Source organism: Scatophagus argus, chromosome 12 (genome assembly GCF_020382885.2).
Source record: "Scatophagus argus isolate fScaArg1 chromosome 12, fScaArg1.pri, whole genome shotgun sequence".
In the NCBI taxonomy this organism is placed as follows: Eukaryota; Metazoa; Chordata; class Actinopteri; family Scatophagidae; genus Scatophagus; species Scatophagus argus.
The window spans coordinates 9790244-9808578 of NC_058504.1; the positions used below are offsets into that span (position 1 = coordinate 9790244).

An 18335-nucleotide genomic window follows, 5' to 3' on the forward strand; every position below is an offset into this window, starting at 1 on the left:
TTATCATTATTATTATTATTATTATTAGTGTTATTCATGGCTGGACATGCAATTTCAAATTACTAAGTGGGGAATAAAGACCACTTAACAAAGCATTTAAAGAAACTGCAACACCATGACTCACATACGTCCTCCTTTTTGTTCTGTGGTGAGGAGCATCACTGATGGCACATGGGATGGGATAAATCCACCACCCAGCAGAACCAAGAGGATATGAGTTAAGACCAAATGTGAGGAATACTGTAAAATGTTCTGGCTTTAACTACAGCTCTTCATGGGGGGGTTATGATGTGTTTGATATCACTTCAGTTTTGGACAAGGAAAAAAAACTTTTAGTTTCAGAGTGCAAAGATTTAAGTGTTTAATAATCAGAAATGTTGTGTTTGTATCCAGCTGCTGTAAAAAATCACCTCTCCTGTCTTTGAACTCTTCCACAGCTTCGCCCCCCAAAGCAAACAGGGCTGCAAAACACACCATTAATCTTTGAAAAAGACACTTCATTGAATACAGGAATTTTCTAAAACTCCAAACATCCACCAGCTGAATCTGTGCACCTTGAAATCCTATCATAGGCTGATTTGGGGCCGTCCACCACACAGCACAAAGCCGCACTCCAGCACACACATATAAATGGCCATACAATGCTATTCCCAGACCCCTGCCCAAGAAGGTGAATGGTGGGTAGGCCACATCTGCACCTCTCACCTAAATGCACAACAATGAGCCGGAAACTGTCCCCTTAAAACACCACTAATGAGCAAAGAGAAAGACCTGAAGCAACAACACAAACAGCTAAATAAAGACACGTTTATAGTGAATGGGCTTCAGGACTGCTGTGGTCCAAAGGGCGAAGGGGGAAAAACAAGCATCGGAAATGCAACAGGTTCATATATAAATGTAGTGTAGCAGCTGCGTGAATGTTTGACCTGATATAAAGGCAAAAAATAGTAGAATTGCCAAGCAGGATTTTTACTAAAACATAATGCGATTAACATGCGATATGCGGTTAACATCCTAACATTGGCTAATTAGAACTAAATACAAAGGAGAGCTGAGGATGATGGCAACATCTGGTGAGTCCACCTGTTCTCACCACCCGTGTGTTTTTTTGTGAAATGTTTCGTGAGTGATGTTGCTTCCTCTGTGATGTTGCTGAAGTTTCAAGAGCTTTCAGCACACTTCAGGAAATGAAGCATTTTAGAGTAAGAACAATCAAACAGCATTCAAACACGTTCTTTTTTTTCCTTTATTAGATCTCCTAAAAACACTTTATACACAAACATCAAAAAGCTGAATTTAAATCTAAAGTGGTGGCATGCCAATGGAAAAAAAAAAAAGAAATATTGCACAATGTTTACTTTATTCGGAGCATGTGTTCCCCTTCTGACTTTCCCTGATAGTTTAGTGATGACAAGCAGAAAGCCGACTTATATCAGAGGAGAGCGATGTGTCTAATCGCCGGCTGCTTCCATATGGCTCAGCGATAACACGGGTTGCACACGGCCTACATACGTCTGATCGTGAATTGTCTAAATTCTAATTGTTTCCAGAGAACAGAGAAAACCAGGTCAGGCCTGCACCCTCAGGAGCCTTCAGATTCCTCAGTGCCCATTCAAAGGCAAAAGTGCAAAGAAACCAGCTCACCCACTTGCCCCTATTGTTTACATCTCTGTTGGGGGGGTAAAGGGGTGTGTAAAGTGCTTATGCACCAGGAGGGCCTGGGAAAAAATGCTGTTCACAGTGACATAATTAACGTGAACATGGTGGGGTTGTTTTGGAGCTGTTTTTCCTGTTAATCTCTTTCTGTCTGGTCCTGGTGCTGCTGGGCTCCTGTATGGCCTCCCTGCTGCTCTCTGGCCTCTTTTGATGAACTGAAAACCCTTCGATGAGTCCAAATGTGGGACATCGGTGCTTCCTGTGTGCAGTTTCCAAATGTGCGGTGGCTGGCACTCTGGGCTCGTCTCTCATCTGCGTTGCATGTTGTGGTTTATCCTCCTGCACATCGTGGAAAAAGAAAATGAAATCCCAGAGTGTTTTCTTTGCATTCGGTTGTTTTGCTGTCAACCAGATTTGTAGGCAGCTGTTTTGATTTATTTATTTATTTTTATGTTTCAAAGGACACAATTGCCAACGATGGGTCAGTTGGTCCACCGTTTTGGTCCAGACTGAGATATCTCAACAGCAAAGATGGACTGAATTGTGGTGCAGCTCCCCATTGTGTCAACCCTGACTTTGTGGATTCCCTCACTTTTCATATAGCACCAAATGTGTCTGTTTCCAATTGTTTTCTGTATGAAATATCTTCAAAAACTAATAACATTTGCATCAGCCTCGGCCATATTTTGCATCTTATTGCTAGTTAACGTGTATGAACTAACACACAAACTAACACACATGGTAAAGAAAAACCACTGCTTCGAATCAGCACGTTGTCATTCTTATGGATAACATGTTAATGTTTGGCGTTTAACTGAAAGGACAGTTTGTTCCAGTATGCAGCCTCACAGAGCTGTTTGCATGGCTCTAGGCTCTCTGTGTTGTTCAGTGATAAACACACTGGGGCAGTGCTGTAACTTTTCCTTTCTCTGTGGCACAGAACAAAGTTTATCAAGACTGTTTATAAATGGAGAGATAAAAAGGCCGTTTTTCAGAGCCCACTTGTATTTATATATTTACGTGTTTAAAGAAAAAAACAAGAACTTTCTGTTTTTTCACGATCCAGATGCGCTCATTTTCCAGAGAACAATCTGAAACTGAAAATATTTTTTTAAAATTTAATTCTTAATTCTTTAATTCTTCTCCAAAGCACCTGAATTCATCCTCAAGACAATCGCTTATAAAGACATTTTCTTCCAGTCTTGCAAAAATCCATTTGTGTTGTATCCTCAGCAAATGAATCAAAATACACAAACATGACTTGTGTTTGCAGTATCCTGCTTTACATGTGTTTCACATTACAGATGTCAAATGAAGGATCTGTGCCTGTGTATCAGCAGTGAAGGCAGTTTCTCTAAAAATAGTAGCAGATGGTCTTGTTTTACTTCTTTTCCTGCAGAGAAACACTGTGACCACTTCAGTAACATCAGTGAAGTTATGCAACAAACTGAATTCTTTAGCTGCTTCACCACCGACTGTCACTGATCTGCCACAGACACGCTGTGCTGAGCTCAGGCAAAGAACAGACTTTTGCTGCTTTTGAGAAGAATTGAAGTGTGCTTCACTTCGTCATCACATGCCACATGAACATAAGTATGTGTGCAAGAATGCAAACTCAAATCCCTGAAAAAACTGACCAAAAAATGGAAGTTCGTTACAGTTATTACTTGTTATAGCAGACCGAGTCACTGATCTATCTGCACGTCTATCTTTCTAGCATCACTAACTCAATTGCACCATCTAGTGAATACACATGAGGGAGGAAAGTCAAATTTCAATTTCGTTTTTCCAAGTTCACGTTTTGTTCATGGCACACTGTGGAAGTGGTGAAAAGTAATGAAATACATATAAATACATTGAAATACATATACTTTACCTGCACTGCAGTATCTGCTACTTGTTACTTTGCGAATTTAGATTAATGATACAAAATATAATTAGTAAATCAATTAAGACACATGATTATAGTGTAAGTGATCAATTAATTCAGGAAGATGAAGATAAATTAATCAAGATAAATGAATTCAAGGACTTGTTACAAAGGATTACTACTACTATTAGTATTAGTACTACACTGTGATATCTGTACTCCTTTTTTTGAACAAGTTTGGTTATGCTGAGCATCAGACTGGTGAATCTGAAACAGCTATGACTACATTCAGACCCTGACATGTCATTACAACTAATACAGAGCTGCATTTTGTCCTTACATTTCCTCTTTTTATCGTACTCATAAGGGTGTTGCAAGAAATGCCTGACTTAAAAAATTCATCAGAGATGACCGGGACAACATCAGCAACAGGCCTGTATCACAAAGTGCATATGATCAGGCAGTATCACATTTGTTTGAGGCAACAAATGTGCCAAGAAAGGATGGAAACTCCTCCTCTGATGTTTCTTTTTCATTTAATGCTTCATTCATTCTTGTTAAATTCAAAGAAAGGCGATTTGAAATTAACCTAAGGATACAACATCACTTGTAAAAGGATGTTTCCTAATGGCATGACTTCAAATATGTGTAAATAATTGTTGTCAGGTAGAATTTTAAACAAACTACTAAAGAAAACATCATTCTGAGATGGACAGCAGAGGAAAATGGTTGTTTGTTTGTAATGAAACCTCCTAAAATCAGTGGAACAGCAAGTTGTAATCTTATACTTAAGAGGATTATTACAATACATTACAGTTTCCTGTCGTTTGGAATTGATTTACCTTTATAGTGCATCTTGTAACACACAGGTGTTCAACATAGTAGATTACGGTGCATCATTAAATGTTCTTTTGTGGTGGAGGCTGCCCTCTTGTGGTCGTTTGGTGAGTGGTGACCTTTTACTGAATGAAAAGTTAGTTTGGTACAAATAGTCCTACAAAAAGGTCCTGCATTCTGAAATGCATGTAAGCAAAGAAATATATAAATATAAGCATTAGCCTGAGTCTGCAAAGTCACCAGCACCTGAAGTTATTAATTAAATGTATAAGACCTAAAAGTACTATATTTGCCTCTCAGCTATAAAGTAGCTGAAAATAGAAACATTCAAGTAAAGTGTAATTGCCACAAAAGTGTACTTATGTGCCTGCTTGGCTACATGTACTTAGCTGCTTTCAGACAGACAAATTTGAAAAATCACCCATTAAAGGCATAATATACAGGCACAACTTAAGAAAAAACAAACATGGAGACTCACATGAACCTAAATCCTCTCATTCATCACTTATGGCCCACTGGAGGCATGTGACAGTCCTCTGCCTGTATTTTATTTTCTCACCATTGTGCCGTGTTTGGGACGTTTCGTTTGCTTTGTGGTGCGTTTATAAACAGCAATCGACATTTGCTGCATTTTATGCCTTCAATTAGAGCAGCTGCAGTTCTAAAAAAAATATCACAAGGGGGCAGCAGTGTGTCTAATCACATCGCGTTGAAACTAAAGGACAGGATGGAGTAAACTCAGTGCAAATACAGTACGGTGTAGTGATGTAACCTCGTGTTATGTGAATGTGAAATGACTGGCAAACGTTAAAAAAATCGTTTAGCTGCTAGATGTTGTCTTAAAAGCAATAAATATAATGTAGGCAAGAGAAGTGATTCAATTCTTCTGGGAACATCTGATTTCTAGCTCGGGTCTTTTTATTAGGTTTTTATGACCAGAATCCTTACTTCATCCTGAGAAGAAACTGATTGTAGAGGAAAAGGCAAAGACAGAGGAGAGGAATTAGTTTATATTTTTCTGGCGCATACATTTGGAGCTTGTCACAGCTTGATACTGTACTATGCACACAGCTCAAAGTCACTGTTGAAGCTAACAAAAAGCCAGGCAGCTCAGTTGTGTACAGATCAGAACAGCGACTTGCCTTGAACTGTCACAGTCTGTCACATAAATATTTTGTGGTCAATAAAGGGATGTTTCCGAGACGACATTCATCAGCATTTATGACTTTCAGCTGGACTTTTAGACAAGTCAATTAGTCAGTTCTGCTAGATATGCCCTCAGAGGCCTGCCTAATTATTAAGAGAAATATCAAGAAATAACAACGTAAAAATACACATTCAAAAACAAGCAGTATGTGCTCCTCAAAATGTTTTCTATCAAACTATACACAAAACTACTGACGCACAGGAGCGCAGCTCAGACTCGGGCCTGAAAATGAGATCTTGGCTTGAAAAGCTGCAAAAAATCAATTTAATCTTAAGTATGAAATAACGTAATATTTTCAGATTTCTGCTCAGTGATTTTATTGCTACATTTACTGAATTAATACGCAGGCCTAAAAGGATGTAAGGAGGCTACTCAGTGGAGACTTTCAGTGTGCACCAGCGCATGTGGCGACACAGAGGCCGAAACTTCGGAGGGAGCGTGTGACTGTGTCCAGGTGCGTTGTTAAAACCCTGATTTTTAATCGGGAAGTTGGTTCTGTGGGACTCCTGACACTTTTCAGGCACGTCCACAGAATAACAACTCCACTGCAATGTCAGGGGACAGCAGTGACTGGTGTGACGATGGGGCCGCTGTTTGTCACGCAGGGGGTTGTTGGAGTTTCCTTGTAACCGGAATTAGCTGTGAAGTGCGACCTTGAGGTGTGAACACGGAATACGAAAGGTCCGGCTTGCTTCAAGAGAAAGTCTCGCATACTTTGCACCTCGCTTGCAAGTGAATATCTTAACAAATAAGACTTTACGCGTGAAGCGTGGTTGGAAACTTGTCAGTTCCCACGATAGCAGGTTTTTAACCCAAAAGCACTTTAAACCTATTGGATGTTCTGGATCTAATTTAGAAGGATACACCTCCTGGGTCTAATGCGCAGAAATATTCAGCAGTCTATATTCTGCAATAGTGCACAAAACTCTGACTCATTAAAGTGTCACCAAAATGAGCGCCTCTAACAAGTCCAAAATATTAAAATACGTCTGCGCGCAATTACGCACAGGCCCTTTTTTTAAGTTGATGAGTTTGAAGACATGTTTCCACGGTTTATTGACGGTTCGTGCATCACGTGCATCTGATAGGCCAGGGTGTTAATTTATTCATGCAGAGGAGAACTCGTGTTCAGGATAGGCCCACTGTCAGGTGATGACGCTTCAGGACAGGCGCAAGGGGACAGCTGGGACGGCAGCACCGATCACCCTCATTTGGATGCAAATCTTCAAGAGTTGAGGAGTTGGCTGACGTCAGGCAGGCCTTAGTATACCTTTAGCTTCTTGTCAACAGAGCCACATCATGTGAGACTGGAGACAGACTGGAACTACATCGCATTTCACTCTGGGAGCCCATTTGGACTACGTAAACAGTAGAAGGATTGTTTTTAACACTTGCAGGGCAACAATGTCGCCTTAAAACAGGCCACACCATCCCCATCGCTGTTTTTAATATACTTCATAGTTTTTAGTACAAATCATGTATGTGGGATACCTCCTGGATAAAGAAAGCGGCATGTATCACCAAGGGCCAGTAAGAAGATCAAGCATCAATCTGCCTCCACAAAACTTTGTTTCCACACCACAGTACCCCGACTTTACTGGATACCATCATGTGCCAAACATGGATACGCACGCACAGTCTGCGGGGAGTTGGGGACCTTCATATGGCGCTCCACGGGAGGACTGGGGTGCATACAGTCTGGGACCACCTAATACTATTCCTACAACCATGAACAACTCTTCGTCTGGACAGGTTCCTTACTGCTCATCTGAGTACAGTCATATGCATCCTCCGGGATCTGCGGTGTTACAGCCGCCGCCGGAGAACGTTACTGTCGCACAACTTTCTCCTGACAGAGAAAGACGCAATTCATTCCAGTGGATGAGTAAAACTGCACAATCATCCTCTACAGGTGAGTTTAAACATTGTGCCAACGTTACACTGTTCCATTCTGTGTTCACTGTCTTTTCTCGCAACAAGAAGTTTTGAGTTTTTGCGCACCAAAGAGTTTTTTTGTTTGTTTGTTTGTTTTTGTGTGACTACCGTTGGATTTTACGTAGACATCTTTAACAGTTTTGGCAGCTCCAAGAAATTAAATTTCCCGTTGGATTCGTTTAATTTAAATCAAAACCCAAGAACCGGCAGGTCAAAGTTACTATTGGAAAAAAAAACCTCCAAAAAGTAGAAAGTGCACAAGAACTCGACAGAAAATGGAATAACCGAGAGGAGCTCTGGCCTTTGACACTTGGCTCACATTTAGGCTAATAACCGTGTAAAAAAAATGTCAGCAGAATCAGTTTGTTTATTGGCTATAACTGAATGGGCCTTTTGAAATAATTATAACATCCACTCGCATCAGCCTGGCAGCATAACAGTGAAACATGTCTATAACTCATTTCCATATCTCATCACTTTGATGGGAAAATGGACTGAAGGCCAGCAGCTCAGTCTACTGGATTCTCTCCTGCGGTGGAAAAGGTGTGAGGAATCGGCGCCAGGCCCAGTTGTGATGTTAATGTCATTATTCCCGGAGATGTGAGGTCGACTTCCCCGTCACATTGTTTGGCATTTTGAGTGTTATCCGTCATATCCAGGCGGTGGCCTTTGCTTTCAACACCTCTTCACTTTGATATGCACCAAGCTTCCCTTCCTCTCCCAGAGTTATATTGCCGGAAAGAGTGACGTTTTTCACAGCCAGTGACTCAAACGTGGAGGAGCGCAGACTGCAGGCCTTTACAGTAGCTTGAATTACGCTATCACACCAGAATACAACTGCCCTATGTGTTGCACTAACTCGTATTAAATCAAACGGCTCAAGCTTTTCGTTAAATGCAGGAATAAGGGCGCGCGTCGTTTATTTTTAGACAATTTCTCATCGTCAGCCACATGTTTTCAAACGCACAGAGGCAGAGGTTCACTGTAAAAGCTATCATTCTCTCTCATAACAGGCCTGTGAATTTGTAAAACGAATCCCACAGTGTCAAATGAAAGCCTCATGCTGTCTTGGAGGTGTTTTACGCGGAATAAAGCGCATTAACGCTGCAGTCTGTGCACGTTTTTTTTCTTATCTCCTCAGTCGTGTTTCTTTTTAACTTGTCAGTGAAGGATCTGATTGTTGTCAGATTGAAATTCACTGCGCTGCAACTGTCATCAAAGCAAGATAAAAAAAAGGGCTCAATTTGCGTATCTGTAGACAAAGCAAAGAAATGTGGATTTAAAAAGCGGCTAATAAAGATGCTATGTGCAGATAGGCCGGTCCTGGCATGCAGCCTGCTTCTGGTGTAAATCTTCCAGTTCAACCACCTGGCTGCTAGGAAAAAAAAAACAAAACAAAAAGCACAATCTTAACGCCGTGTGTTTTTGCTTGTTGTCGCCTTTTACAGGTAAAACAAGAACGAAGGAGAAATACAGGGTAGTTTACACAGACCATCAGAGGCTGGAGCTGGAGAAAGAGTTTCATTTCAACAGATACATCACCATCAGGAGGAAGTCTGAACTGGCTGTCAACCTCGGTCTGTCGGAAAGACAGGTACGTCTGCTTGTGCCTGCTTGGTTTCCACGAGGGGAGGGGGGAAATAAATAAGTACAGGACTGAGGACAAACATCATGTGTGTGAGCTTTAATGGACGCCACACAGAGGCTGTCTTCGCCTTACAAAGTGTGATCATCGTTATGACCCTCCGCATGTTTACATGTGAGGCAGAAATACATTTAACCCGCACAGGTTATTATGTTTATGCACATTAAAATACATCAACTCCCTGACAATTTGTCAACAAGTTCGACTACTTCAAATAAATAAATAAATAAATAAATATGCTCATGGCGCTTAAACTGATTTTTTTTAAATATATTTTCTGTCAGTTTTAAACTACAGTAAGAAGAACGAAATGTAGATGTAAAATAGATTTAATGCATTATTATTATTATTATTGTTGTTAGAAAAATTAGCTGATGATATAGAGAATATATAAGGTAGCTTACATTTAAAAAATTAAATAAATATAAATTAGATATTTATTGTTCATCATTCTTATGATTATTTCCAGGCGTCTCTGTTTCATTCATGAAGCTCCGCGGAATGGAGTTCAAAAGGAGAGGGGGGGCCTAAAAAGGGGAAGGGGGCAGCCCATACACTCATAAGCAAACATATTTATTTAATTACATTTTCTTTGTGGCTTTTCAGGTTAAAATCTGGTTTCAAAACCGCAGAGCCAAAGAGAGGAAACTGATCAAGAAGAAGCTGGGCCAGTCTGACGGCAGCGGGGGGTCTGTGCACAGTGACCCGGGTTCCGTGAGCCCTCTGCCGGTGCCGGGCTCTCTCAGTCCCACAGACATCCACGGCTCTCTGTACCCTCCTCAGGGAATGAACACCTTGCCATCTATCAGGAATATACAGCAAGTGACAGTGACTCAGTAAAGCAGTTCACCCTCTGGACCATCTAACATAACTGAGCACTCCGACACGCTGACAGGACAGGCGGCCAGAGGACCCGAACTCACGTCCTGAAGCACAAAGCTGTGGATAAAGATTTGATTTATAGCAACGAAAATTGCTGGAGGCTCTTGAAAGATTGATTTTTATAGAATAGTTCTAATAATGTTGGGAGTAAAAAAAAACAAAAAAAGAAAAAAAAAAAACAAACAAAAGAAAAAAATAAAAACCCGGAAAAAATCGACGTGTTTCAAACTTCAAAGGCTTTAAATTGTTTGTGAGTTAATAAGATATAAATATCTTTCTTTTTGTATGTGATGAAGTGTATGTGAATAAAGTTCTGGGACATTTTAACGACGTTTCAAACTGGACTGTTGCTCGGGCCACACTGGACAAAGTGCTTTGACTTGGCAAATGTTCTACACGCGTTTTTCAGCACAATTTAATGACACGGGTCGTTTGATGGCATCGCTCAAAATGTAAATAAAATGTTGTTGTTGTTGTTTTTTGCAGTATACACCTGTCATTGCTCTTATTTCCGTATTTTGGATTTTGGTGAATTTTGCTGCAAGTTTGAAGGTCACAAGACCAGGTTAAAAAAAAAATGCTCCTATAAAATCTAAATATGCCCAGTACAATCAGCATATTTGGACTTAGACAAAATAGGGAACATGAACAGACTGAGTCGTCTTGCATCAAAACACTTTTAGCCTCCATTCAAGGTTATTTTGCAGTCAGTTGTTGTTGAATTCGCTTCACTGTTTGTGACTTTAAAACCAAACCAGGGTGTCCACAAATTAATGCAGCAATTACATTTAAATGCTTCATTTGTTTTTCCCCAATTTAACAGCTTGACATGTGCCACCCATCTTCAGTCGAACAGTTAACCGATTAATTAATCTTCTTGAATCAAATCAGCTAAGTGAAAGAGACAGGTGATGTGTGACATTCAGGTGCACTTTTACTTTGCTCACAGCGTCAGGTAATACGGAGCTAATAGACTTGACGCGCATTTGCTCCATGTCAGGCCCACGAGAAGTGAGACAGGCTCGGCATTTTAACCACGAAGGTTGAGGCTTGTGTAGGTTCATGAGTGATTAGTTGTGGATGACGTGTTAATTGTCATGTGGCTAGACTGGCTATTTTGGGAGGAGGACTTTTTTTTTTCCTGACTTTGACCTACTACGTCCATGTTTGTTCGTTGTCCCTGCTGCAAAGTGCAGAAGTTAGCATATAAAGCTCTGCATAAGCGGTTAATATTGCACGGGTCGAACACATCCTATTAAACCGCCTCGCTTCTGCCTGTTTGATTTTCACTTTTAGCGCTCGTCACTGTGAACTCTGAGGGGCTCCGCGCGCGCCCGCTCGTGCGTCCCGTGCGCAGCCCCGCAGGAGACGTCATGAGCGTCTTACTACCCAACATGGCGGACTTTGATACCATTTATGAGTTGGAAGACGAAGAAGATGAGCACGTAGTGAGTGAGGAACACTTGCCCAGATATTGTCCGGAGCCCGTGGTTATGCGAGGGGCCGGGCACATCACAGTGTAAGCAGAACCGCGTTTGTGGCTCCTGTCTGTCCGGGTGTCGCTTTGTTGTTTTGGTGTCTTCATCCCTAGCCTGTTTAGCTGATGCTAGCCCGCTAGCCGACGCAAAATCACAACAGTTAGCCTTATGTTTTATGACGGGGGTAGTTGGCTCGTCCAACATTAATACGTCTTAAACTAACGTGAACAGCTTTTTGTGTCAATGGAGACAACCGTGAACGCGGTAGACTAACAAGCAGCTGACATCCATTGGGAGGGAAGTTTACATGTGATAAAACTCACCGTTAGCTATGAATGTGTGTCTCTCTTAAGTTAACGTTAGTGCCGTCTAGTTAGACAGACACATCGTTAGTCTTCTGTCTCCAACACAGACGTTAAGTTCTCTACCAAGTCAGCACAATGTCACAGCTTTACCACCGCCTGTAAGCCAAGTTTCATCGCTGTCAGCCTCTTGGCTACATTTTGACTGACGCTGTCGCCCTTTTTCAGGGTGATAGCTGAAGTGGGGCTGAAAGCGTAGAGCCCACATAATATGCCGCTGTGCAGTAGTTCAGCGACTTTTAACCACAGCAGACCACTTTAGTTGTCACTCTTATCAGATTAGATCATCCTCGCCATAACATTGACCTGACCAGCACAGGCTGAGTCCCAATCTTTCTCAGCCTTCTCTTAAGACCAAAAAAAAAAGAAAAAGTGAAGGTTATCATTTTTAATCCCATATATTACTGTCCACATATGTATTGCAGTTCATTCCAGGAAAGACGTGTAATTAGATTATCTTTCTGGTAAAGCTAAATACATGGTCACATTGTTGAAGATGCTCCACCAGCAGCTAATGGCAGACCAACACCCAGTGAGAGCTGAAGTTACACCTGCACACCGCTATGTCTTTGCCAGTTCTTCTTTTTCTTTCTTTCTAATTGGAGATGTCATATTTTTTTCCAAGCATAAATGATCTTCCTCTGCAATACATATTGATTACTTATTGGGAGTGTTCAGTTCAGTTCTCATGCAAATGGAACATCAGGTAATATAAAGCTCTGGTAGTTTTTGAGATGCTGGAAAGCGTAAACTTACCGCTGTAGTTATGATTTCTTAGTATATTTTGGAATTTATTTATGTTTGACTTTTTTTACAGATGATGACTGATACTGAGATACTGAATTTTACAGATGATGACTGTAGTGTTATTATATTGGTAGCATGATTTCTACTCATGACTCCTGTTTTATTAAGTATTTCAATAGATTTAATGGATCTTTTCAGAGTCCTCCTTCTCATAATGTCAGCTGAACTAAACATTTAAACATGTGCTGAATAAATAAGTTTGGAGCAAGAATGTCTTGTCATAATCAAACAATAAATTTCTCATCAAGCTCTGTATGTTGTGTTCGCCATGTTCATAGTATTAGCAGATTTTACACTTTGATTAAGAAGCGTTTTTGTTAACATATCACTGCTCACATTTTGCTTGTTTTTTGGGTTTTCTTTTTTTCAGATTTGGACTGAGCAACAGATTTGACACAGAATTTCCTTCTGTTCTCACGGGAAAGGTACGGTTGCCTTTTAGTTTTCTTTCCCCTCAACCTTGCAGGCTGCTTTCTGTACACTTCCAAGTAAGAAGAATTAAGCAATTAAAGCCACAGTGATTCCATTGTTCTTTTGGGCCTTATACACCACCCCCAACTTCCCCAAAACGCCCCATTGAAACAAACCTCTCCAAGTTGTTTTGATCTGATGGAGATGCGTTTCAACCAACACTGCATAGAAAGAAGCCTGAATGTGCTGCTGCCCAGCTCTGTAAATGAGTAAGCTGTCTATGGGGCTCAGTTGGCGGGGACCCCGGTGTTTTTGAGGGTCCAGCTCCAGGTGATAAAATAATGACTGTGCCGTAGACAAGAAAGGAAAGCTTCCTGGGTCGGACGCAGAAACACAAAAAGGCTGTAGGGGTAAGAGCAGGCCGAGGGAAGTGTGGGGCAATAAAAAGTACCTTCAGTATTGTGACCCAGGGTGACATGTGATGGATGAGGTCACAATTATGATGATTGAAGGGTGCAGATCAGGCCCTGCTGGGCTTTATTCTGAGGTCTTTGGCTGTTTGCAAAGAGACCTTTGCATCCTGTCATAAAAGATTACGACCCCAGTTTTATGGCGTACAGACTCAGCGAGGAATGAGCATCCATTCAAGTTGTTTGGCCGGCGCAGCCACAGGCACTGAGCTTATCTCTCCTTTGAGTCCCTCCTTGCCTTGAACAGTCTGGAGCTCGGTTAGCAAGTCAGAGGCATAGTTTTTAAGAGATCTCATCTCATCTCTGGACAACATCTCAGAATATCTACCTGTTGGTTTTCTAAAGCTCTTTGATCTTTGTGCACAGGTTTTCTTTTGAACAATTAGGGATCTTTCATGTCAAAACCACGTAGAAACACTTGAATTGCCTCCTCCTCCTCATAGCAATTTAGTTATTGCTTGAGTTTTCTGATAATTTCCCCCCATAGCACTGACCCTTTGGGAACTATTTATTTTGGGATGCACGCATCTTTTCTTTCTCTCTCTCTTTTTTTTTTCTAGGTAGCACCGGAGGAATTCAAAACCAGCATCAGCAGGGTGAATGCTTGTTTGAAAAAGAACTTGCCTGTGAATGTGAAGTGGCTTCTTTGCGGCTGCCTGTGTTGTTGCTGTACAGTAGGCTGCAGTCTATGGCCTGTTATCTGCCTCAACAAGAGAGTAAGTCCCAGACCTCCTGTGACACGACTTGGGTAGTTTAACTCTCCCTTACATCAATGCTGCTTACTCAGGGGCTGTTATAGCAATTCAGCTGCATTGGTCTAAGTGTAGAGGGTAATAACGACTCATGTTAAATTAGTGCCTCTGTAGAAATGACGCATTGCGCTGCACAAGCTCCTGTTCTGCCCAGCTCAGGGGTGTGTCATCTAAAGGTGGTGTTACCACTTAGAATTAATGACAGCAAAGTGGAAATTACAAGGTGGTAAATTGGGAGTTCAGTCCATAAATCCTAACTCTGTGGCTGTTTACTGTTACCTGTTAAGTGTCAAATTGAGTAATGAGTACATGCATTTTTTTCCCCCCTATTTCAACAGACAAGACGGTCTATTCATAAGTTGTTAGAGTGGGAAAATAACCGGCTATATCACAAGGTAAGAAAGCTGACAAATTGCACATTAGCACCTGTGTGAAAGTGCTTAATTGTCTGCGTCAGTGTGCAGTGGAAGTTGAGTATCATTGTGATTGATAACATCCACTGATCTGTTTTGTAAACTGTAACCCCTCAAACTGTTTGAGTCAGATCTGGTGCACGGGGTCTGAGAGGACCGTGAGGGCAGCAGTAAAATGCCACGTTAATTTTGTTTTGTCGCGCAGCAACAAATTACAGCTAGTAGCTGTGCAAAGGCATAAAGGAAGCTCTTCAGGGTGTCTGGCCACAGTTTGACCCCAGCAAGGCCAGACAGCCCTGCTCTCAAATTCCCCGACACTGAAGGGGAGATTTCAGACAGATTTGTGTGTGTGTGTGTGTGTGTCTGTCTGAAAGAGAGCGAAATGTTCATTCACTGTGTCCGTATCCCTTCTCCCACCAGCTGGGGCTGCACTGGAAACTCAGTAAAAGAAAATGTGAAAGCAGTAACATGATGGAATACGTGAGTAGGCTGTCACTACAAAAACTGTAACTTATTGGATTATTCCATGGGTTTTTCATTATTTCCAGTAATCTTTTAAATTTGTTGTCTATAAAATAGCAGAGAATAGTGAAAAATGGTCTAACAGTCTAAATCACAAAGATGTTTAGTTTACGATCTGATATGACTCATATGAAGTCACAAATCCTCACAAAAAATGTAATAATACTGCGGTCATTACAAGCAGATATTGTATTGCATTTACTTCATTCATCTGGTCATCCTTACATTTCTTTCAAAACGTGTGTGCTTTTCAGTATCAGAATTCCTTTATTTAGCCCCGAAGGGAAATTCTTTTTCGTACAGACGTTGCACTTGCAATTTTCCCGACCAAGAAACAAAAGTGAAAGATATAAAAGAGTTGTGCGTTAATGTCATTTCTAGTGTTCGACTGTGTCACTTTATCAGAACCTTGTCTTTTTTTTTAAGCTGCCTTTTTATCAGGTTACAAATCACGGGACGCATAAAATGAAGAAGATGTACTAATTATCTAATTGTTTCAGATCTAGATAGATAGATAGATACCTTATTGATCCCGAGGGAAATTCAAGCATCCAGTAGTCCATTACAGCAGTGTAGGTTAGTCAAAAAGTAAACAAACAAGGCCTAACTGTTAGTAGGAGAGATTTCTAAACTATAAAACTATACTAATCATAAAGAGACTAAACATATACTAAATAAACTAACGTGCTACATGAAGTATAGTTGACCAAATTGACTGTGTGAATTAAAACAAGAGGCTAAAAACTACGGTGTAAAATAGACTAAGTGAACCATGACTTATAATGCGTAAATAATTAAAATAGATAAAAAAATAAATCTGGTTAAAACAGTTATGTTTAAACTTAATCTTGCAGGCGTTTCAAATAATAATTAGTTTTCTGTTTTTCTCTCCGTAGGTGATTCTTATAGAATTCTTACCCAAATATCCTATATTCCGACCGGACTGAGGAGGCTGTGAAAGGTTGGATGTGTGGGCCCTTGAATCTTATCCTTAGTGCCTTGTATATACAGTATGTTGGAATAAGGGTCTGCACTGGTGTCTCTTGTGACGACCCTGTACATCTCCCAGTACCATGTACATTAGAATTTGCAACACTGTCACTTTGCTTTAGAGCGGATTTTGCACATTTTCCCAGCAGAACTTTGCGTGTCCCCTTTGTTGCACTCGGATGTGTTTTTGTTACACGTGACAAATAAGTAAAACTCTCGAAAAGTGCATTTACCCCAAAGAACCATCAGCCTGTATCCCATCTATTATATCAGTAAACCCTTGCAAAGAATGTGGAGCCTCCACCTTCCTTAACAACCCTTGCCTTATGTATGATTTTTTTTAAAAAACAAAAAAACAAAACAAAACAACTCTACATGTAACAGGAGGAGGAAGGCGCTGGATAATTCAACAAGTCTGTAGGTTCAGATGCTGTTTGTTGGGTTTCCTCTCTTTGAATCCAGTTCTTTGCAAGCAGATGGGATGGTTGAAATTGCCTAACGTACAGTGTACGTCATCACCCTGTGTGTTTTCTTTACATTTGACCCTCTGTACATGGGAACTAGCTAGTAAAAGAACTTGACCTGTAAATACCATGTTAGGATAAGCTGTACAGTGGTATACCATTGTTTACATAAAGTTACTTAGCTACTTAGTTTTTTTTTTTGCCAATATATTGCTGTACCATAGTTTTGATTAATGAGAGATGTCTATGTACCTTTCTAGTTTATATGGACCTGTTTACCTTGTAAGCCATATAGTTACAATGTACATGATGCCAGAGTTAGGATTGATTATTGCACTTGAGTCCGGTGGAAAGTCAAGATTTGAGATGCTGAATCATCCAGTGACAACAGCAGTTGTCATTGCTGCAGTTTTTGCCAACAAAGATGACATTTAACGACTCGTGACCTGTTAAAACTGGAGATGGTTTCATCTCTGAAGCAGCTGGAAGATAATGATTTGAACTCTGCTCTTCCACTCTTTTATTTACCATAATTTTATCCCAACTTTGCATTCATTTTTGTAGTTTTGTACTCCTCCCCGTGCTGTGTAACACCGAGATGTGTTAGGAAGTATGTAAGTCTACAGTACATGGCGTAATGAGCAGATGGTTCTCACGTTTCAGCCGTTCTGTCCAGTGTTAGTGTTACTTTCCTGAATCAAAGTCATGAGATTGCTGCGTTGCATTGTATTAGAGTGCCTCTGGAATAGCTGGTGAACCGCAGAGACGTACAGGTTGAAATCTTGGAGGTTTTAAGTCCTCCCCTGAGTATTGTCCTTGTTACAATTCTTGTAAATGTTTGTCATGATGACTTAATCCCAATGGATAGAGAAAATAAATTGTTGATTTTGATCTTTTTTCGTTTGCTGCTGCGTCCTGTGCCTCACGTGAAACCGCTCTGTCGCTTGCCGTCGCGCTTCATGGATGAATGTGTCATCTTGGTAAAAACAGGTCATTATTCTGCTAATGCACTTAAACTAATGTCTGCTGTCCCACTGCAGAAATGTGGCCGTTTGTCATGTTTAACAAGGTGTTGACTCGTTAACTTTAACAAGGCTGACTGCAATTAGTTGACACATTTGTAAAACTCAGGATTGCTGTTACCTGCTGCTACTTTCTAACGTTAAGGACCAGTGGTCAGAGAATACTGGACTGGTGTTTCTGCTGCATCTTGCCACAACCCCCGAAAACTGGAGTGCTGGGCTTCACTTCAGTGTGGTTGTTTTTATGGTCCTTTGTCTTTTTTGTTTTCACATTCACAATCTGTCCATGTTAAGCCCAGAGGTTTTGGTAACCTTTTTACCGTACCAGTTCTCAAACAGCTAAAGCTCTTTAAAAAAACAGAAAATAATTATAGCAATTATTGTTTGAGAAACAAATATCTCCTACATTCATTTGTTTATATCAGATCCCAAAGCGAGCAGATTTGTTAAATGAAAATTTATTTAAATTCATGTTTGTAAAAATGCATTTGATGTGAACAGAACAAAACAAAAAAGAGGCTACACTAAATGTCATCTTTTTTTTTGTTTAAAGTAATCCACTGTCAGGACCTCCAGGCTCCACATTTAATAGTCTGAAAGGAGCCATTCTGT

At 40.6% G+C, this 18335-nt stretch overlaps 2 protein-coding genes across 3 annotated transcripts; both read left to right on the plus strand.

Annotated features, from left to right (window-relative positions):
* Nucleotides 1–5670: 5670 nt before the first annotated feature.
* On the plus strand, nt 5671–10504 carry cdx4 (caudal type homeobox 4). Its single transcript, XM_046405621.1, is given in 5 exon segments — nt 5671–7482; nt 8954–9099; nt 9757–9886; nt 9889–9989; nt 9991–10504. Coding segments are annotated over 5 exon segments (903 nt in total). The 5' UTR covers nt 5671–7046; the 3' UTR covers nt 10081–10504.
* Nucleotides 10505–10912: 408 nt separating this feature from the next.
* chic1 (cysteine-rich hydrophobic domain 1) lies at nt 10913–17592 on the plus strand. Of its 2 annotated transcripts, none has more exons than XM_046405623.1 (6): nt 10913–10987; nt 13050–13104; nt 14121–14276; nt 14651–14707; nt 15146–15205; nt 16144–17592. In XM_046405623.1, exons 1-6 carry the CDS (start codon nt 10944–10946, stop codon nt 16192–16194), a joined length of 423 nt encoding a protein of 140 aa, XP_046261579.1. In that variant the 5' UTR covers nt 10913–10943; the 3' UTR covers nt 16195–17592. The 2 variants fall into 2 exon arrangements, with proteins under 2 accessions (XP_046261579.1, XP_046261578.1); XM_046405622.1 differs by lacking the exon at nt 10913–10987 and adding an exon at nt 11044–11551.
* The last annotated feature ends 743 nt before the right edge of the window (nt 17593–18335 follow it).